Source organism: Amblyomma mixtum, chromosome 5 (assembly GCF_055824585.1).
Source record: "Amblyomma mixtum isolate Tamu chromosome 5, ASM5582458v1, whole genome shotgun sequence".
Lineage (NCBI taxonomy): Eukaryota > Metazoa > Arthropoda > Arachnida > Ixodida > Ixodidae > Amblyomma > Amblyomma mixtum.
The window spans coordinates 51,863,233-51,885,775 of NC_143016.1; the positions used below are offsets into that span (position 1 = coordinate 51,863,233).

Genomic DNA, 22,543 nt, shown 5'->3' on the forward strand with positions numbered 1-22,543 from the left:
TGGCGGATTTCACTGTGAACGCCTTCAGCGGGATCAAAATTTGAATGAATATTTGTGAAGGGGATGATAGAGAATACAATCATTTAAGGTATTTTGCTGTATTAGGGTCTTATTTTTACTGATTGAATTTTTGTTTTTCTTCAATTTATCAAAGTTTCCATCAGTAATAAGGCTTCACTAAAACAGCAGAGAAGAAAGACATTGCACTGGGCGATGTTGAAAAAGTAAATATTTCCGAATGCAGTGTTGCAATTATAAGTGCAAAAACTGCACCGACGAATATTAGATAAAAGCCAAGCATGTGCATTGTTGGTAATGCGCGTGAACAGAAAGAATCGTCAACACAAAAGACGATGTTTCAGCGCCTATCGCTACTTTGACGTCAAAATATGATTTAATCGTTCATATGGAAATCTTCATCATGAGCTTGGTCGAGAACATTTCAAGTCTCATTGCAACAGGAGGCATAGCAGCATTTGCATCTTGTATCCTTTCTCCGCTACTTAAAGAAAGAGATGTCCCGGTATGCTTGAATATGTGTCAAAACCAGCATTATCGTTTCATACCTACTTTAGAAGCACTGGTACTTGTTACCATCGATTATTCTTTTTTCGCTTACTAAGCAGCTACCGTTTTCAAGGCCACTACATGCTGGACGATAAAAAATATAACGCGTTTCAAAAACTCTGTTGCACTTGTGAATAAAAGTGGGTTTCACAACAGGAATGGATATTTCTGTTTTTTTCCTTGTTCTTTCAAGCTGTTAAACTACTGTGAAGAACACAAGACAATGCAAAAAGTGCATGACCAAGCAGGCTATTAAAGCTGCTTAGGCTGCTGGATTCCGCGTAAATTTCACACGCACAGGATATTTCAGGCCACAAGCAATTATTATTGCTTGCACAGGCAAATATACAACGGTTGACAACTGAACGATATCTCGTCCTGCCAAATAATTGTCGCATGAAAAGGAGCAACAAGATGACCCCGCCTTCTCGGTAAGTGCTGCTTAAAGTTATTCATTCTACAGCGTTATTTAACCTTCATGCTTTTTTACATAGGAGTTAGTCACCTATATTTCTACGCTGAATGATATGGCGCCACAAACCAGATAGACAGGAATAGCAACACTCACAGCAGACGCAGAAACACATTAGTACATAAATAACACCTTTTGTGCTTTAAATGCCTGGATGCAGAAGCCAAGGGCGACAGAAAATTGAAAATTTTTCATAGATTGAATACAAACGAATATAACAGCAAAAAGAAGGGAAAGATGTAGTTCGAGGAAAATGTGAGGCTGGATGTAGGAATGGGAAGAACGCTGATAAACCTGCCTACGAGATAACTGAGCCGTCGCCGATCAGCATTGTCTACAGCAAGGTAGGAAGTACAAAAAAGTTCTCACGACGCATTCCGCTTGTCGGAAAAGGTGAGCACTTGGCGTCTGTCCGTAAATGACCGTAGTTTTCTCGGGCCCGCGTGCCCTCCGTTAAGAGTGCGCATCAAGTGGCACGGATGGTGTTTTCTGTTATGCGCTTGCAGCCCTGGACACACGTCAAAATATTCCTCAGAGAGAGAAGAAGCGAGATTCGGAGAGCCACACGTGCAGCAGAGCCCCGGCCAACAACAAAATTGCGCTGTCCGTGGGTACGCATGACCTTCAAGCTGCGCGCACGAGCATTAATAGAAACTGCAAAAGCAAAACGAAACGAGAAAAGCGGGGTAGGGGGGGGGGGGGGGGGGCAGGAAATACGTCACGCGATGTGCAACACGTGAAGGGCACTTGCAAGCACGTGGAAAGGAGAAAGAAGGGAGGAGGAATCAGTGTGTGCGAGTGCGTGAAAACATAGACTTTGGTCTTCGGTCGCGGCAAACGCAGCGAAAAGCCGGTTGTCTCCTCCGCCGTCCATGCCTGCAGCCGTTGGCTCATCCGCTGCTTACTCTGGTCAACCGGCTTCCAGCAGTTAGAGTTAAGATAACGATGCTGAGACGTCCGAGAGGGATGCGAAGAGATAGTACGTCGTCTTCTAAGGCGGCATGAATTTTGTTGTTCGCACGCCACCCATCGAGGACTCCACGCTGCGTCTCTCACCAACTGCAGTGTTGAGCGCGGCTGCTTACGCATCAGACCATCAATTCTGCATTAGATAAGAAATTCTTCCTTTTGTGTCCGGGTGAAATCGGACGCAACATTGCAGCTGGGTGGCGCAATCCCGGAGAAAGAGGGTCGTCGTTCTAAGCAGTTCGAGGTCCACTGCTCTGCGTGCGACAGCCGAAGTTGGACGCGTGAACCTGCAGTCCTGCTTGGTCCTCCAGAACGACCGACACAATGTGGTCCGCAGTGCCAGTCTTAGTGTACCTGATTGCAGTTTTCGTGCAGCCATCGTCAGCGGTGACCAAAGGTATGAAGTGCCTCTAAGCCTTGAGCAATCTTTAAAAAAATATGGTTTTCTGCTTCAGTTTATACAAAGTGCTTCTTTGTTTCTTTTTGAGTCTAGCAGTAACAGCTGCTAGCGTGTACGTTCAACTTCATATGTCATTGGTTATGCCCAGATGTGAGATGAAATATAAGAAACGTTGTTGCGCTTCTTTGTTCATTCATTGATAATGGTCAAAAAATCACTTCTTTTCTTGTAAATGTACTAATACAGTGCGTGTAAAATGAAATAATGATTTTGGTTGTCTCCTTCTGACAACATAATAAGTAAAAATTCAACAATGCAAGGCTAAGATTCATAATTAAACACGAAAAATGTAAAAAGTTCTTATAAACAAACAATGGAGGATCTAGCTGATGGAAATGGCGCGTTGCTGCCTCCGCTTGCCTGGAGACATCAAGTGCTTTCTCAGACTTCTGAGCAACGTTAACTTCTTCATGAATTTGTCTTAGAGAAGTTCGTCAAGATGTGAGGTACTCAAACAGTGATAGTATATAGAGCATTTTTTTCGCTTCATCTCGCTAATGCTAATGTTTGTTTATTCAACTGTTGCAACATGCGTGCTAAACAGTGCAGTAGTTTAGCAACTCATTGTTTAGCGCAGTCAGTGCGTTTTAAGCTGAAAATTAATATGTGCGATGCAAGCATTAAATAGAGAGGCGCTCAGACCCTGAAGCCCTGTATTCCACACCATCCCTTGCTGACAGGAACTGACGCCATCCACGGCATCACTATACCCCGCAACAAGTTCGAGGTTCCAGTGGTGTGCTACTACTATGGATGGGCGAGTGCGCGTCCTGCCCCGATGAACTACCAGGTGGAAGACGTGCCACTGGACATGTGCACCTTCGTAGTGCTTGCCTTCGCCGGCATCGACGATCAGACCTTCGAACTGAAGAGCATGATTCCCGAATACCAGGCAGATGAACGTGAGTCTCTGGCCACTACCGATTTGTACGAGCAGGTATCTTTCTTAGTGGTATCTTGGGAATGCATTACCTGCAGGACTATAACATTCCAAATACGAATGTGAAGGTTTGGTCTAAAAAATTTAACTTGAAATGCTTGATTGTTTGTCATTATTAAAGTTGTAAGAAAACTGCCATACGTTTTTTTTTTTATTTCTCATATTCTCTTGTTTAACCTTGCGCAGTAATGACGTTCTAATGAATGTGTACATTTTAAAAGAAACAAAGAATGCAGTGACTACTAAGTTATCATCATCTGTGAGTCGCAAAGGGATTGGCATGGCTCCAAGCTTCATCGTTAAACTTTTTATAGAAAAATATATACGCACGCAAAATATCGTCAGCTGTCTTATATTTCAATAGTGGGTGTCTGAGATAGGTCATGACAAAAAACGCACAGCCAGCTTGTGTGAGGGAGCAGTGCAGAAACTGAACTTTCCTGAGCCTTTTGACTTTTGACAGCATTTGAATATCTTTCAATGCGCGTTCATAAAGCCCGATCATTAGCGTCAATTTCCAAAGATAAGCCGTTCCAAAGTCTTCAACTGACATATGGAAATTTCTTCATCACAGTACGGTGAGAAAATCGCTGGGTATTTCGTCACAACCCAAATAATAAAGATCAAGGAGAGGAATGAATGCTTGAAAAGTCATAATCGTTGCATTTCGGCTTCGATTTCCTAAGATGCGAGTTTCTAAGCGATGAATGAATTGATACTTATGCTCCAGCATTCAGTACTTGTTTCTTAGCGCGAGAGCGTGAGGAAATGCCCGAAAAGTAAACTTAGGATGTATACAGTATTGTGCATCTGTATTGTGAAGACCCTTTAAAAAATTTCCCGCCTCAACAACTGGCTCGTTTGCGGGCAAATTGCAGAGCCTTCATGTTGCGTTAACTATTAGCAAGTTTGACAACGGCACTTACCTCGTTCAGCCGCACATGATGCAAACCCGTAATCGCCTGTGCCAAGATCGACGAAAGCTGCCAGCCCCGGGTTGCACCAAGAGGTGGCAGTGGCGCCTTCAAAGGACCCGCACACCTTGCAACGCTCACCGCAGCGCCTTCCTTGCCATGGCACTTTTGCCTACAAACAACAGATGTCGCCACCACCGCATTCGGCGAAAATCCGGCGTTGGCGCTCTTCAATATCGGCGCAGACGATTACGGGTGGGCACCACGCAGGCCGAACCAGGTAAGTACCGTTGTCAAACTTATTGCGCGACAAAAGTTACTGGAAGAGGGCAAATACGGGCTGGTTGGTACATGTTTTACGAATTGTAAAAACAGCGCAATCAAAGACGAGACACAAGTAAGCGCTGGTGTTTTGTCCTTCTTGTGTTTCGTCTTTGATTGCGCCGTTTTTCCAATTCGTAAAAGTTACTGCAATACCCAAGCTCTGTGCGAAGTTTCAGCGAAAATGAGCCAGCGGTTGAATTGGGAAAATTTTTATAATTCTTCACGAAAAAGATGCACAGTAGTGTAGAGAGGGAGATTTGCCAAGTATCTGACTGGTTGCCTTAGGTCCGAGTTCTTCAGTGTTGGCAGGCGAAAAACAGCGACGATGATCCACTCCGGCGAAAGAAAATCAGGTCCACGGGACGAAAGCCAAACTTGCAATTATGGTGCATTCCCTGTTCTGTCTCCTAGATTTCTTGCTTTTTTTTTTCCATCTTACCTGAGTATGCGATGCATTTACGATGTAATGCTTCCCCTATATATTTGGTTTGTCTCATTACTTAATTTTACGGCCAACTTAACATTAAGAGAATGCAAAAATTACAGTAGAAGTCGTTTATACATCGGACAACTTAACAAGAAAGCCTTTCCTAAATAAATATAGAGGCCTAATTGTACTTACGCGTTTTCTTCTTTCAAATGATGCGTTAGACATTGTAGTACCTGCATAACCGCGTGGTAATCACCTATGGCTTCTAAATAATTTATAATTCAATTTCTTATTTAGTGCTGTTTCGGCTGCATCCACCGAACGATGGCTGTGACATGCAGTTGACCTTCATTTGACGTGAGGAACCAAAAAAAGAAAGCAATATAATCGCATAAGTCTTTATATTACACCACAAGGATTAAAACAGCTTGTTTCAAGAGTTAGAATGATAGCAAACAACGTATCAAGAGTTATACTGCCGTTTTTTCCTGCCTCACTTGGCCTATACCCTAACTGCATGGCACAGCCTTCCTACGTCGAAGCAACCAAAACAGCGTCAAAAAGAAATTCAGTTTTAAAGTCATTAGCGGCCGTAGGAGGATATCATGAGGTGATACATGTACATGAATGTCTGCTTCATTTGAAATAACAAAACACGCAAGCAAAAGTTTGGTGTTTTTAGTCACTTGAGGAAAAAGATTTCGTCTCTGGGAAAAGCAGTGCCTCAGAAAACTGAACGGTGCATAACTACAGAGGCTAGCTTAGGCTCCAGAAAGTGGGTTGAATACAAGGAGCACTTCTAAACGCCGTTATGTTTTTATCTAACTTCACACTGCTTTTTCCACTAGCGACCGCCAGGCGAACTAAGCCTGCCGACCAGGCCGGCCACGCTCACTCCCTTCCTTGCGGCGGAAATGCCCTCAGAATAGCGGCATGGGCTTCCTTTGGAACAATAGTTAAGAGCAGCGGTGGCTTCTACCAAGACCTGATAACCGTGAGTTAACCGTGCCAAGACCTGTCGCTTTGTTCGTAAGCAGCGCTGCACATAACTTCAAGAGAGACTGAAAGATGTAGGCAAGCCATACCGCGTCTTCTTGCTGGAGGTTCCCGTGGGTGCGGGAACCACGTGTCAATCTGTGTTGGTCTGGCCTAGAAGATACTACCGCGGCACCCAAATATTGTCTTGCAGTTCGACGCGTCGTTGGTCGCTCAAACGCTCGTCGTGGAAAAAAAACACCTGCAGGAAATTTGTTCGCCATTTTCCTGGGGAATTCCTGGCCAAAATGGCGGTTGAGGAGGTTTGGCGGATGCGCAGGCGCTACTGGAACGAGATCCATTAACGGTCCAGGCTCTACGACAAACAAGGGGCCGTGTTTTCTAACCTCTCGTCCCATTTTCATTTCATCTGGCAGTGACGTCAATCATGAGGAAAGCAACAGGAGGTGGGGAGCTAACGACCAATCACTGGCACGACCTATTTTTGGAGCGAAATATGGGTGTGGGGTGCAGTTTTGTAAGTACTTGGCATCATGGGCGTTCTTCTGCAGCTACCAGAGTAGCGTTAACTTCTACTGCCTACGTCACTCGGGGCAGCGACCAATGGCAGATGATGAAATGAGATGTAAACTAGATTAATCTTTACATAATACGGCCCCGGGAATTGTATTTGAATACAATTTTTTCTTTTTGTGTTTTGGGCTGGTGATTTATATTTTTAATTCATAAGGTGTCTGACGTCTAATTTTCAATGTACCACTTTTTGGAATAGAATGAAACCAACACAGGTATATTCTTGCTCGTTTCGTATATTTGTGTGGCCTATAATTTCCTGGGCTTCAATGTCCACCCATCGCTTCGATAACTCTGCGACACCGCTTCGTAAAATTTACCCTTAGTTGCTGAAATTACCTGCCTGGATGAAGCCCGTGTAATAACGAGCCCACACTTCACTGCTTTTCTCAATCGAGGTCATTGAGCTTGTTCAAACTGCTCTCTTTGTACGACACGTGTTTCAGGGAGGTACCGAAACTTCACCAACCTCAAGACACAGCACCTCTACCTGAAGACAATGCTGGCTGTTGGCGGCTGGCACCTAGGGGGCGAGGTTTTCTCCAAGATGGTCAGTAAGCCAGAAAACCGGGCAGCGTTCGTGTTCAGTGCTCTACGGTGGATGCTCGACAACGACTTCGACGGCCTTGAAATCATCTGGAAATATCCGGGCTACGAGAAGCGAGGCGGCAAGCCGCAGGACAAGGAGAACTTCGTGCTTCTTCTGAAGGTAATTACTTAAATAGGGCTATAACTAGACAGAAAGACGGAAAACTGAAGGCAGGGACATTAATCAGGGAATGATTCCGGTGGATCCCAACACTGTAGGATGCGGAGAAGAGTACAGGTCTGCAGTTTTTTAGTATTATCTCGGGAGCGTCGACCGGACACTCGTTCAACGCGGCGAAACGGACGCGCATGCGCACAGAGTACTTGGCAGATGCAGCGTCATCTGCGTGGCTGTTCTGCTGACACGGCACCACTCCCGCTGATAGTATGCTTGCAAAGCTGGCGGAGCGCGTTTTCGCAAGCGTTGCGAGCAGACGAGCGCGCACGCACCCTGTGTAGCAGAAGAACATGGCCAGTGCTGTTGATGTTTTTCTGTAACACAGGGCATGCGCGTGCTTCGTCGTCTCACAATAGCCACAGACGCCACAGCGATAGTGTCTGCCATACCGATGAGGAAGGAATGCAATGCCGAGCCAGAAATATGAGAGCTGGGGGCTAGCTGTTTTAATGCGATAGCGTTAAAGGTCCTGTTCGACGAGAAACCCGTTGGCGGCGTCGCCATAACTGGAAAATCCTGATTGGTCGAAAGGGTTGTGACGTAGAAATTCAGTTTTACTGAAGAGATCAGGTGATCAAGCGGAATTGAGCCGGTGTAAATTGCTTTGAGCGCCGGCCACGCTACCACTACACAACTGAGGATGTTCGCAAAGGGGGTTAGAGGCCTTGTACGAGCACCTCACTCCGAACAGCAGGCGAATTACATTATAGCAACATTTCGTTTTTTAGGATGTATATTTTAGCATCACCAATTAATATAGATGGTGATGTGCCATAAAGCAGTATGTGCTGTCAACAAGCTCATTGATATCTGTGAAATGGGGCGCTAGAAGGTGTCCAGTGAGCGTAGGAACCCTATAACGTTAACGCGTTATACTCTTAAGGTGAATTTCAGTGTCTCCTAAGATTTTTCTCTTTTGTTAATAAAACAATACGTTAAATTGAAGTTTTGATATCAATTTCAGTGTTATATGGGAGTAAACGAAATCAAAATGACAAGCATTACTTACTAATTTAAGAGTGACAGCTTAGTACATTCGTTTGACTGATTGTTGTTTACATACTAGCAACACGACAAATAGGAAATCGCGGTCATGGCACTAGGCGTGTGCCCTGGTTTATAAACAAACAAGACAATGGCATTTTCTATTGCTCCGTATCGTTTCCATTCTGTACAGAAGATACTGTGGTCCCCATAAAAATGTATGTACTCCAATACCGACGCCCTTAGATATGCGACTGTATGTTGTGCCAAAGGAATGCCGTCGCTGCGGACCTAACAGCATCAAATAAGTTGTCGTTTCATAAAATTTATCAAAAATATACGGCCAATTTGTGTACCGTATTATTTGCATTTGTTGTGCCCTCCCACATCCCGATCTGAACTGTCATGGTGCTATCACATCATCCTCAATTTCAGCAAAACATTTTTTCATGTATTCTACGAACTGCCTATCCCCTTCTTATTTCGACTACTCGTCACTCCAAACGGTACGAAGATACAAATATCGTGACGTTATTTTTACTCGCAGTATGTCATGGCCAAACACATCGATTACATCGTAGCTACAGCACTAAAATGTTAGGTTGCTTGCGGCGCACTGTACGGGTAGCTCATAAAGAGACGAAATTGCTCATGTGCAAAATTTCTTCCGTCCTATTCTAGAGTACGCTTCAAATGTCTGGAATTCATACAAGCGCTGTGAAAGTAATAAAATTAAATCTGTACTACGGAAAGCTATAAGATTTGTTTGCCGACGCTATGACTCATTTTTCACCCTTATCTGTCATGTCCTCCCTAAATTTAAGTCTACTCTCATCCCGCCGGAAGGCTGATTCCTGAAAGCTTCTCCATTCCATACTGCATTCTGGTTGCTGCCTTCCAGGTGGTAACCATATCTCATTTTCAGAACCATCTGCAACTAGTAGCCATCACAATATTAATATCCAACCATTTTTTGCGCGTACTAACGCCTTCAAATACGGCTTCTTTCTGCGTGCAGTGGAGAGTTGGAGCTCTTTACAAGGGAACGCACGTTTATTACAACTTTCTCATTTTGTGTCCGCAACTGAGTCTTTTTGACATGCGGAGGTATTGTGTTCATATTTTATTTTATTTTTGCCATGTGCACGTGGAGCGTGAAATTGTACATTGTAATATGTTTTACGTAACCCACTCTTGCTATAGCCCCTGCATGGCGCTGCAGTATTTTCAAATAAAATAAAATGAAATAGACAAACTAAATCCTTACCCTTACTCCTCGTAGTTAATGGCATGAATTCAATTAGATCATGGGGGTGAAGTACTGTTCTCACTCAGAAAATTTTTTCGCAAGCCTCGATCACCCGTAAGTCTCTTATTCTCCAATTTACCTGCTCCTGCAAAGCGTGTCTCCGTCTGCTTACCAGGAGCTGAAAGAAGCCTTTGCTGCACATCCGCTGTACTTGACTGCTGCTGTTCCATTGGAAGAGAATTATCTGGACGATGGTTACGACATTGCCACCATGCAACGGTATAAGCTCGTTTTCTTTCACATAGTGTGTTTCTAACAAATCTGAATGCACAACTAACATGTACAGGTGCAGGTAAAAGTAAATGGAGCCCGCCACGGATATGTAAACGCCTTAAAAATTTGGATGTATAGCATGGAAACGCTGGTAGTTATCATTGGTGCGGTTCCTCGCGGACACGCAGTGGTTCTTAATTTCAGCTTTCACAGACGTTATTGCACTTGAAACACAAACCCGTGCACCGTTTACTTATGCAAGAAGCGAAAATTCCTGAACAATGCAAAGCCATCGTCGTTGTGCCATTGGACCACAGGAGCCGCATAGGACGGAGAGCGAATGCTCAGAAAATGTGCTATCTCTTATTAAGAGATACAGATCGGCTTTACATAACGTCATGGGGGACGGTTTGATGAACATTTTCATGTGCCGTCTCTGGTTACTTGCGCCTTGAAGGCTTAGGAGTGGGAGTTTTCGTGGATGAAGCGGAATAGGTATCATGGTTACCTGTTCACAAGTGGTGTCTCGGTGGAAAGTCTGGCGGTTTATAAATACGTCGGTGTTTTATCACAGACAGATGAAAAAAATGCAAAAAAAAATGTCACTGGTGCCTCAAGCGCCAACAAGATAACTGACCGGGGATCTTTGCTGAAGAGCGCGATAGAGGCCCTCGTATTTGCTCAGCAGAATGATAGGCTGGTCCGGGCTGGAGGAGGGCAGCCAAAGCCAGACTAAGGAGTCAGGGCGATAAGAAGGCGGCAGACAGACAGAAGCGGCGCGGTTGCTATTCTGACGGTGCTGATCGTGAGAAGTGAAGGAACGGGGGAGTTGAAGGTACTCTTCACCATGCGTAGTGGTTTGAGAGACGGTTGTAAATTAGGAGGCATTTCTTCGGTATGGGGGAGTGGTGTCCATGATTCAGGAAGGTTCCCAGGCGTAAAGAAGAAAATTCAGAGAGAAACCAGAAGTTACTTGCGTTGCAGAGTTGTAAGCGTTGATAACGAAGGGTGAAACACGGTCCCAGTTTGAGTGATGGGAAGAAATTTACTTCGGGATCGCGTCGCCAAGGATCTGGTTAAAGCGCTCGGTCATTTCGTTCATCTGCAGATGGTACAAAGACGTTGTACGGTGAATTATATGCCACTCCCTAAGATGGGTGTCCACGATGCCTGACAAGATGGCGCGACCCCGAGCGCGGAGAAATTTCTGAGGCGCAACGGGACGAAGAATAATGCTGTGAAGTATGAAACCGGCTCCGCCGTGTGCAACCGCAGCTTTTAACGATGCAGTTTCCGCATAACGTGTGAGATGATCAATGGCGGCAATGGTTCCGCGCTTTCCTGCGGAAGTGCTGGAAAGAGGGCCATAAAGGTCGATCCCAACACGGTCTCATGGCCGGGTTGAACAGAGTAAAGGGCAAAGTAAAAGATACATGCCCCTCCAGTATAGTGACAAAAACGCAGACGGGTCGACTACCGAGCCGGAGTACTCGAGCTCGAACCCGACCGCGGCAGAGCAGCCGCGGTGGCTCAGTGGTTATGGTGCTCGGCTGCTGACCCGAAAGACGCGGGTTCGATCCCGGCCGCGGCGGTTGAATTTCTTTGGAGGAGAAATTCTAGAGGCCCGTGTACTGTGCGATGTCAGTGCACGTTAAAGAACCCCAGGTGGTCGAAATTTCCGGAGCCCTCCACTACGCATCTCTCATAGCCTTAGTCGCTTTGGGACGTTAAACCCCATAAACCAAACCAAACCGACCGCGGCGGCCGCGTTTCGATGGAGGCGGATCACTAAAGTCGCCCGTATGCTGAGCGATGTCAGTGACGTTAAAGATCTCCAGTTGGTAGAAGTTATTCCGGCGCCCTCCACTACGGCGCCTTTTTCTTCCTTTCTTCTTTCAATCCCTCTTTCATTCATTTTCTTACGGCGCTGTGCTGGTGTCCACCGAGATGTGTGACAGTTACTGCGCCATTTCCTGTCCTCAAAAAAAAATAATTTTCCAATATTCTAGAATAATTTTGACCACCAGGGGATCTCTAACGTCCACTGCCCGCACAGTACACTGGCGATTTTTGTGTTCGGCCTCCTTCAAAACACGGCAGCCACGGTTTGGTCCAAACCCGTGCACGTAAAAGGAAATTTGGTTTTGAGGGAAGGAAAGGAGTAGTAACTGTCTCTATTCTCGGTGGGCACCTCAACCGCGACTTTAGGGGAGCTATGCAGGAGAGGCTATGAGAAGGAAGTGAGAAAGAGGCGACGTAGAGGAGGTCCCCGGGTTAATTTCGGCCACCTGGGGTTCTTTACCGTGCGCTGGCATTGTAGAGCCCATGTGCGTCATTTGAATTTCTCCAACACGAAAACGCGGCCCCATGTGGCCACGATGGGATCCCGCGTCCTCAGATTCAGCAGCCGAATGTGCTAGTCACTGAACCATCGCGGCAGGTGCGTCACGTAACGAGTTCCTACACACCCAGCTTCGCGTGCAAGAGAAGGTGACGGTGGAAGATTATGTGCGAGAGAGGGTATTGGCATTGTGCTTAGCTACGAGTCTATTGTGCAAGCTAAGAGTCTATTCTGCAGCGTTTTAGTACACGGAGCCCTGTGAAAGGGGACGTGGAAGTACATAGTGGTGGCGTTGTGATCTATGCACCAGTGAGCGTACAGAATAGTAGTAATATGTAGTTGTGATGTCAGTGACTATTATGTAAATAGCGTAACTTGGCACCGATGCCACTTCATCGCTTCTTGGCACAGACGAAAGTCTGTCTCACGAGGCTGCCCCCCCCCCCGTGCACTGAGATCCCGGACGCCACCGCGCTCCTGCTATTCTTAGCGATTTCCGCAAAGTTGCGTAAGCATTTACGCTTTTTTTTTTGCGGGGGGGGGGGGGGGGGGGGACGAGCTTGGAACCATATTCTGAGCCTACTTTTCTTAGCTAGCAGTCTCACACTCTACGTAAGGCATCATGATGGACATCATTTGCTTTTCATTTCCCTTGACATGCCTATTAGATGCACGTGTGATAGCGCAATCAAGGTATGCAGTTTTCTTAAGCATCGTGGAATGGCGCGAAAAAGTGACTGAGCACATCTGATAACCGCAGGTCTGTATTCCACAGGGTTACACGTAGGCAAAACAGGGTGATGTCATTCCTTATTAGCGCATTTTCAAAGGGGACATCAAACACTGTAATATTTCGTGCCCACAAAAGCTACTTTCAGAAGCAATTTTTAATAATCTTCTCCGGTTTCGTTTTAAAAGTTTCACCTCCACCCAGGTGTTTGTTCAACCTGTACACAATTGGTGTACAGGTCTGGTCTGGTCGACGGAATAAGGTCTTAATACCTTGAAATAGAAGACGCTCTAGAAAAATTTTGCCCCTATAAATTCGTTGCTCAGAACTGATCGGTGGAGCGTGCGCCGACCATTTTAACTTCAAGACTGTCGCATTGTTCAGTTTTAAGCCTGAAGTTATCACGGATCAAATTTCATCCACAGCGCTAGGCGAAGACAATAAATAGCAATAGCGCACCTCTACACCTATGTACTAAACTGCTTCCTAATTACACTAACACGAAGTTGTTCTCAAAAGAATAAAGAGCATTTCAATTGGAAAAAACAAGCCTTACCTTTGAACAAGAGAAGGAAAAGCCTCACGGTGCTTGCCAATATCTAGACAAGAGGACTTCTCTTTGGCTCGTCCTTATAATATGCATATAGCTTAATAAGCCAGAAAAATAATAGCCTCGAAGACAAACTAGCGTGTTTTGCATATAATTTCGAAACTCCTCTGACTAGAATATGCAAATTCGTTCATGTCACATATTCATAGCCGAATGTTGAATGGAATGCTTTCACAAGGCTGTTAGAAACAAGAATAGGGACTGTTCGCAAAGTCCCTGCGGCTGCTTGTTTCAAGGTATTCACTTCCTTTTTTTTTTAATTTCTCAGCCACCGTTGTGAAGATAGGAGGTATGATTTGAGAGGGCATTAAAAGATAAGAGGGAGGGGGAGAAGAGCTTAGAGAAACAAAGACAGAAACTTGGGAATTATTTAGTTCTCTGCCTCAACCTTTCAAATGAGGCCTATAAACTTTCGCTTTGAAGTACCCAAATTCTTCTTTTAGATCGCCGCAGCTCTTGATATGCGACTTCAATTCGAGTGCGTCTTCCTTTAGATGTGGGAGCACGGAGGAGAAATTATCTTGCCGAGCTGTCCTCAAAGCCTCTGTTTGAATAAAAGTGTTGCTGCCGCCCCAAGGACGTATCGCAGTGCGATCGCGAAGGGAAAGTGACTGCACTGCTATCAGCAGGCTCTGAAAAGGGGGGGGGGGGGGGGGATAAAAATCCAAATGAAAGAAATAAACGACTCATACGTGCTCGCCTTTCTATGCAGACACGTCGACTGGTTCAACGTCCTTGCGTACGATCTTCGAGGCACCTGGAACCGGTTCACGGACATGCACAGCATCCTCTATAAGAGAAGGGGAGACTCTCCTTACTTTCAGGACCTGACCATCGTGAGTGGACACAGCGACAACTGTATAAGTTTACAGAGAAGTTGCTGCAAACATTAGGCCTTATTGTGTTTAATTTTGACAGGGGGTAAGGGGACCAAGAATGTTTCATTTCGTAGTTTTAATTTTAGAGCAGATAACACAAAAACTCTACGGCATTCACGGCTCAGTGTACTTCATAGGTGAGCCCGCGGGACTTATACGTATCTTTTAAAAATTATCTGTGCTTATGTACGTGCGCATGACTTATGTGTGAGTGTGTCCCTCTTCCTTCTCATCAGCCTCCTCTGGAGTAGCTTGTAATGTATGTTATCAGGCTAACAGCACCAGTTTTCATCACAGTGCCTCATTTTCCTCATTTCCACAAAAAACTCGAAGACCTCACCGCGTTGCACAGTGGACTGTTGAAGCACATACTCATAAAACTAAGTAGCGATGAAGCGTGCAGCGCCCACATCGGATCGTCACCAATCCAAACGTCATGGACATCGATAGCAGCGAAAACGTCTACAGGTCAAACGATTTTTATGTAAAACTACGGCACATTTAGAAAGTACACGGTCGCGTCAAATGAGGACTGTCTTTTGATGCTGTATCATGCCTGAGAAGCGAGCGTTTCTCAAACTCGCATAGCGTGTTCTCCTCCAAAATTCCGGTACTGAGGCGATCACTTCATCTGCAGAAATGCATTATCATCAACTTAACTACGTCCACTGTAGGACAAAGGCTTCTCCCATATCCGTTCAATTAACCCTGATCTGTGCAAGCTGTGGCTACCTACCCTGCAAACTTCCTTACTGCACCCACCACTCTGAATTTCTGTCGCCTCCAGCTACGTTTGCCTCCTCTTGGAATTCATTCCGTTACCTCCCTCGGTTCCCCGCCTTCGCATTATATGCCCTCCCAAGTTCATTTTTTCTTTTTGCTCCCGACTAGGATATCAATAATTCACGTTTTTTCCCCGACCTGTTCTGTTCTTTTCGTTAGCCTCCAAGTTTCTGCCCGAAAGTTGATTACTTGTCAGGTGCAACCGCTGTATACTTTCTTCTTGACGGATACTGTTAAGGGGCTACTAATAACCTAGGAGTGCCTGTCAAATGCACTCCACCCCATTATCATTAGTCTAATTATTTCACTCAGTAACTACCTGCCTTAAACAGAGTCATTCCCTGACAACTCCGAATGTTTCACTGCCTGTCGTAAAGTGACCTGCCCTCCATAAATTACTGATACTTGCTTTAGATTTCATTACGTTAATTTTTAAGCACGCCATTTTGTTTTGATGATCTAGGTTCTCGCTCATGCTTTGCACTTTGTACCCTGAGTCATCTGCGAATCGGAGATTACTGAGCTATTTTCCGCTAACTTTTATCCCCAATACTTTCCAATCCAATTCTCTGAAAATCACATCTAAACACGTGATGAGCAGTGCTTGAGAAGTCATGTCTCCCTGCTTAACACTCTTCCTGAGATTTAATTCCTTTGTCTATGCAAACCATGGCGGCTCTGCAGCCGCGATTGATATTTTTCAGCACAATTACATATGCCTCTTCTACATCCTGATTCCGCAACGTCTGTCTTACTGCTCACATTACAAATGGGTCCTGCTTTCTTGTAATCTATAAGGGCTATACAGGGTGTCCCAGCTAACTTGGGCCAAAATTAAAAAAAAAAACTAAGCATTCTTCAGAACTGAAATTGTGTGGATGTTGTTAAGATTTATCTGAAGTTACAGTACAATTTTTTTGCTCGACCTACTTCAATAATTAGTCCAGATAAATTAATTCACTTTTTAAATGTAGCTTGACACGTTCAGCCGTCAATAGGAAAGTTGTGGACCTCCACAAACTTTGTTGAATCCAGGCACTTCCAACGAGATAGACTTAGGGTGGTCGTTTTTATTCAGCAAAAACGAAAGTCCGCGGAGTTTAAAAAATACCACGTGACGGCGCGCTCCGTGTGCCCGGATGCGCCGCGATTACAGCGCTCTCATCCGTGCTTTGTAAAATCATCGCCCGCGCCATGCCTTCTCTACGCTTACGAGATAGGGCTTCAACCATGGAGGAAAAATTTTCCTCCATGGCTTCAACCTTTGCTTGGCTCTGACAGTACCGGCAGCGGCTGGCGACGGCGCTCCGAAAAAGCTTCGTCAACAGCCACTCGCCGATGTCGCGGAAGAGCACAATTATCGCCGCAGAAACGGGAGCCGCGCTTTCCTTCAATTGCCGCCCGTACCCACTGGCGCTTATCTTCGAACCAAGCGCTACGCGAAGCTCTGTCGTAGGCAGCACGAAAGGAGCGAAGTGAGCGATGTTTTTCACCAAGCACGGATGAGTGCGCTGTAATCGCGGCGCATCCGGGCGCACGGAGCGCGCTGTCACGTGGTGTATTTTAAACTCCGCGGGCTTTCGTTTTTCGCGAATAAAAACGGCCATGCTAAGTCTATCTCGTTGGCAGTGCCTGGGTTGGACAATATTTGTGGAGCTCCACAACTTTCCTATTGACGCCTGAACGTTTCAAGCTATATTTAAAAAGTTAATTAATTTATCTCGACTGATTATTCAAGTAGGTCGAGCAAAAAAATGGTACTGTAACTTTAGATAAACCCTAACAAGATCCACGCTATTTCAGTTCTGAAAAAGGTTTGGTTTTTTTTAAATCTTGGTCCAAGTTATCTGGGACGCCCTGTATATAGAGAGCGGTTATATTCTGCGCGTTTTTCTATCATCTAATTATTGATGTCAATACGGTAAATTGTCGAGTAGCCTTTACGAAAGCCAGCTGGGTCCTGCGGTTGACTGAGGTATAAGGATGCTCCGGTTCTATTAGCGATTGCCTTATTTAATATTTTATAGGTAACAGGTCGTTAGCTGACAGGTGCGGTGTTTTTCAAGCCCTTGACATCCCCATTCTTATGAAGTAAGACGACGTTATGTTCTTCCAAGATTCCGTCATGCTATAGGTAGTGACATTGCGTGTACAGGGTGGCAAGTTTCCCTAGCACAATGTCCCCACTGTCCAAACGGATCTGCAGTTACCTCATCCTCACCAGCCGCTTTCTCCCTTTACATTGCTTCTAAACCTTTCTTTATTTCCTCGTTCATTAACAGCGAAAACACCCATTATTCCACGCACTGCCTCCATCATTATCGCCCCGAATATTTTGGCTACTCTACAGATCTGTGTAGCATTCATCGGCTATTTTAACTACCTTATCTATATTAATAATAATTTTGTTCTCGTTGTCTCTTAGTAAGTACATCTCAGTTTTGCCTATTTCTAGTTTCCTCTTGGCCGCTTTTAGGCTTCCTCCGTTCATTAGAGAATGCTCAATTATCTCTATATTATACTTCCTTAGTTAATTACCATACCTTGACTAGCTTTTAAAATTATGCCAGTTTATTTCCATCTATGAGACTACAGGTTTTCATGCTGTGGTGTTTCTTAATGAGGTCTTTTGTCTCCTACGACAGCTTGCCAGTATCCTGTCTAGTTACCCTACTCCCTACTTCTACTGTGCACCCCGCAATATTTGTACGACTTTCATTCATCGCTTCAACAGTGTGGTCGTCTTCCTTAGTAAATGCGAAATCAGTGAGGTCGTCTTCCTTAGTTAATGCGAAATATCTGTTCAACACCCACATCCTCAATTCCTGGGTATGAACTTTTACAGCTAACTGGTTAATGGGATTCTTCCTTACTAAGTTCCTTCGTTCTATGTTCCGGGCTAATTCGAGACATCATCTTACGGTCACCACATCTCACCTTGCTGAGCTCCTCCACATCCTGCACGATGTCAGGATGCGCGCACAATACGAAATCTATTTAATTTTTAGCCCCGCCATTCAGGCTATTCCACGCTTACTTCCTGCTCTTCCCTTTGCGGAAAATGGCATTCAAGAAACGTAAACTGTTTCGTTCTGGGAACTACTGTAAAAATAAATTCTCCTTGCTATTCCTAGAGCTAATCCTAAAGACCCCCCTCGCCCGGTTGCAGTATCGCGCGTGCAGTTCTTTATGACTACTGCCAAAAATTGTTGCTACGTGAGCCTACGTTTTTACTGCCGTTATAGGCTCCGATGCAGCGGATTAGAAACTGGATCGCTTTGGAAAAAAAGCTGAATAGCTACATGCCTATGCTAGTTTCCTCTTACATCGACATCAAAAAAAAAAATTAGCGATGAACTGAGTGTAAGCCATGGAGCCGCAAGCATGCGCTCTTGCTTCGTTGCCTGAAACAAAACTCGAACAATGTGATAGTTTCAGTCGGTGGTCGTGGTTGCATAAATATTCGAAACTTATAGCATAGAGCAGACCTACTAGCGTAGATGTATACGTGTTTGCCGGACGCAAGCTAGCCGCGCCCCTACCAGTGCACGTACGCAGCCGGCATCCGGTAAACAGGTATACGTCTCCGCTAGTACGTCTCCGCTATGCTAAATCTCCCTATGGGTAATATTTCGATTAGCGCTCATTTATAAAGCACTGACGTCTTCAGCAGGCTGTCAGCATGGAAAGAGCATTGGTCAACACTGTTTCCACTTCGAGTTATTGATCAATTCGCTCTCGCCCTACCATAAGCTTGCCGTCCCGGTTAGCTCAATTGGTAGAGCGACTGCTCCAGTGAAGCGGTGGTCCCGGGTTCGATCCCCGGACAAGGACGGATTTTTCTTTAACTACGAAGTTTCTGGTAAAGCTGTTTAGCTTTCCGCTCGGGTGGACGTCAATGAGTAATTACTCCCTTATTACAAATCTACTCAACCTTGGGGGATTCCTCTAAACATTTGGTCAAAGAGGCTCTTCTTCGGACATAACGGGCAGGAGTTCTGGTCGACGGCTTCCTTGTGAATTTTAAAGGCACACTGAGAATAAATAGAAGTTGACCTGTGTCGGTAGTGTACACCAAGTTCTAATCATAAAGAGACCACCCTCATGGGCAAAGGAGCTTTCATAAGCTAGAAAAGATTAGAAACACAAAATACAGGTGTCGCCATCAGCGGCCGATTGCAGTAAAACTCTTGCATGGCAAGTAAAACTCTTGCATGGACACTAATTTACCAGCCGCACATCTCAGAGGCCATGCTAAACGGCCATTCTTCAGGCATGGATGTCACGAGCTTCAGTCGACTGGCGGGTAGATTTTTAGGTCCAAATACCTGGGCGATAATGCGTGGTTTGCTGGTGTGGTTGGTTAATATACGTCCCTATCATGAAGCTTTATTATCTCTCATGCTCACTTTATACTAAAATTTGTCGTTCACCTTTCTTTTTGTGTTCATTTATTCAGAACTAATTTTTCACTCTATTTTGTCCACTGAGCAAAAAATAGCATGTTGCTATTAGATCCAACCTAGTTGCGCGCTCATTGTTGTGGAGTGTACGCAAGCAAAAATAAAAGCTCTCAACTTCAAAGCGTGGCCCAATTTCTGCTGCTCTCATTTTCGGTTTTCTTTTCTAGGCTGAAGGAATGAAGAGACTCGTCCGCATGGGTGCCCCAAAGAAGAAGCTGATGCTGGGCATCGCTTACTACGGTCGTTCCTACGTGCTCCGGAACCCAGCGAAGAACGGAGTCAAGGCGCGCATAATATTCGGGGGCCGAGCGGAGGCGGGCCCCTACGTTGGATCTGATGAACTCAAAGGCTACTACGAGGTACGTGAATATTTTTGTTTTGTTGGGAAAGCAGCACTACGCGAGTCGCCGAGCCATTTCATGGGGCTGAGGCGAGGCCATACGCGCATGCGCGAAGAGCAGTGACGTCACACGACGCACAGCTGGCGCGCCGCCGCCGTCGCTGCGCGTGTGACTCAGAGGTGCAGTCGCCGCGCTCGCCAGTTGCGCATGCGCAGTAGCGGCGCATAGCTAGCGTGTCCGGGCCGCCGCCGCTGCTACGCGCTCTCCATCGCCTCTCTCTCTCTCTGTCTCTCTCCTCGTTGCTTTCGCAATCCTAAACCACTGCCATTTTTTTTTTACAGCAGCTACCCATAAGGGCTTCACTGACACTTCACCGCGTTTGCGGGGCCATGGCGCAGCTCTATCACCTCTAAAAATTGTTTTCTTGGGTGTAAGAAACCTTATTCGGCTATGAGTGGTCAGTTTTGTTGTGCATGTTGAATGTGAGTGTTATTTTGCATATGAATTTTTGCTTTCTCATTATACGTTTTGCCTGATTAATCTTATCTTTAAATCGCTAATTTCTGCCTTTTTATTTCTGCGTGAGATTTGCCTTTCGGCTTCGCGCCTCGAAATATGTGAACATGCGTTCTCGAAGTGGTTCGCTCAAGCAGACAAAGCGCTGGGCAGCATGATCTTCGTAGCTGCGTTAAAAATATATTCACAATTTGTTTACAAATAAAATTAACTTAAGGCATGATAAGTTGGTCCTTTTAATTTAGTATACTTTCACACATCGAGCACACCGGCGTTAAGTTGCAGCCGTAATTTAATACGATGCGTTCCAAATGCATAAACGTTAAACAACGAAATAAGGCCAATAGATTGATACTTTCTTCTCTGCAAGCTTCGCCACAATGTTTTCAGGAAGAAATTTTGCTAGTTTCAAGCACTCTGAAAAGTCAGCAGTTTTTTATACGTTTTCATGCTGGTAACCAATGAAGGTTCGGAAGAAGGCAACTACTGTGGATCTCCCGCAATTTGTATGCCTTATTTTGCGGACAATAAATCTGGTAGCCGTCAGAGACTCTCAGACGTATAACATGAAGTGTCCAGATAAGAAAATAACCAGTGGAATAAATTTGTTAATCCTCTTCGAACGCTCGACGTCTAACTTCAACAACTTGGTAAGGTGTAGAATTACTCCCGAGCATAAATTCTAACAAAATTTACGCAACAATCCAAGCAGACATTCAAGCGCAACATCCTGTCAACCGCGTTTCACTCTTCGTACGACCCTTACAGATTTTTTCCAGCTGTCAATCTTGCGTTTAAACTCTTTTCCATAGATATGTCAAGATATCAAATCGGGCGGCTGGACTCGAGTGTTTGACGACGAAGCCAAGTGCCCTTACGCCTACCGCGGCGACCAATGGGTTGGTTACGAAGATGGAGAAAGCGTTGGTCACAAGGTGAGACTAAAACAAAAAAAAAGTGTCTCTCTGAACCAGAATCCAAACATACTGCCTCTTGTAGATAGCATAATCAGCAATACTTCACTTATTTGTGAAGTAGAAATATTGCCTTCTTTCAGAACTCCCCTCTTCACATTGTGTTAGAACTTCCTTGCACTCAGCACTGGAAAATATATCTGCTCTGATCGTCAGAACCACCAGTGCTGACACATCTATTGCCACTTCATTCTAAACATCATACATTTTTACATGTGAATAAGCTTGCTTGCCTGTCCATAACGTGCAACAGTATTCCTACGTACGCATTCTTTAAATGCAAATGCTTAATTACTTGGCTTCTCTTGACAATATGCCAAGAGTGCGCTCGTAAATCTTCAGAATGATATTACGCTATGTGGCCATATAGCCTGTGGTGTTGTATCCTAAGGTTCTTGAGAACGTTCTGACCACCCAATCACAGCGTTCGCAGCCGCGTTCTTAAAAAATGGGGCGGAAGCAGGCTACCATATATGGCAAACTTTCCTGGTGTTACAAACCAGACTAATGGCTGCATTTCTTTAAAGAAAGAACCAGTTTTAGTCATTCGTTTACTTGTTAGTTTCACTTCTGTCCTCCGGTAACCAGAAAAAGCGCGAAGTTTAGTTAGGGTCTGTCGATGTTCTCGAAAAGCACAAGCCATGCACGTCTCATTTCTACATTCATTTCATCGCCGCAGATGGACTTCATTCTACGGGAAGGCTACCGCGGCGTCATGGTGTTCAACAACGACCTGGACGATTTCCGCGGTGTCTGCGGCCCAAAGAACCCACTGATGACTGTCATATTCAACAAGGTCGGCGAGAAGGCACTGAGAGAGATTAGGGCCAACCAGACGCAGTCTTCAACGGGCTGACTTCTTCGTCAGCGAAGTAATATTTATGTTTTACTCATGCCCTACAGCTGCCAGTGCAAATAGCACCACCGTCATAATAAGCCAAAATAAACGAACAATGAAAACGCAGCATGGACTTTCACTTTCTGGTCATA

The 22,543-nt window shown here is 45.1% G+C and overlaps 2 protein-coding genes across 3 annotated transcripts in view; one reads left to right on the top strand and one right to left on the bottom strand.

The window, feature by feature from the left end:
• LOC149342140 (uncharacterized) overlaps positions 1-2,191 on the bottom strand; it is a 72,666-nt gene extending 70,475 nt beyond the window's left edge. Inside the window, exon 1 of one of the 2 annotated variants that reach the window (XM_089544392.1) lies at positions 1,856-2,191. In XM_089544392.1, coding sequence (XP_089400518.1) covers positions 1,856-2,128 — 273 coding nt within the window. In that variant the 5' untranslated portion in view covers positions 2,129-2,191. The remainder of the gene's footprint in view (positions 1-1,855) is intronic. The other variant, XM_089544393.1, reaches the window with a different exon arrangement.
• LOC149342142 (endochitinase-like) lies at positions 1,842-22,517 on the top strand. The gene is made up of 8 exons (XM_089544394.1): positions 1,842-2,405; positions 3,149-3,370; positions 7,092-7,354; positions 9,820-9,923; positions 14,311-14,434; positions 19,890-20,081; positions 21,392-21,514; positions 22,233-22,517. Exons 1-8 carry the CDS (start codon positions 2,333-2,335, stop codon positions 22,407-22,409), a joined length of 1,278 nt encoding a protein of 425 aa, XP_089400520.1. The 5' UTR covers positions 1,842-2,332; the 3' UTR covers positions 22,410-22,517.
• The last annotated feature ends 26 nt before the right edge of the window (positions 22,518-22,543 follow it).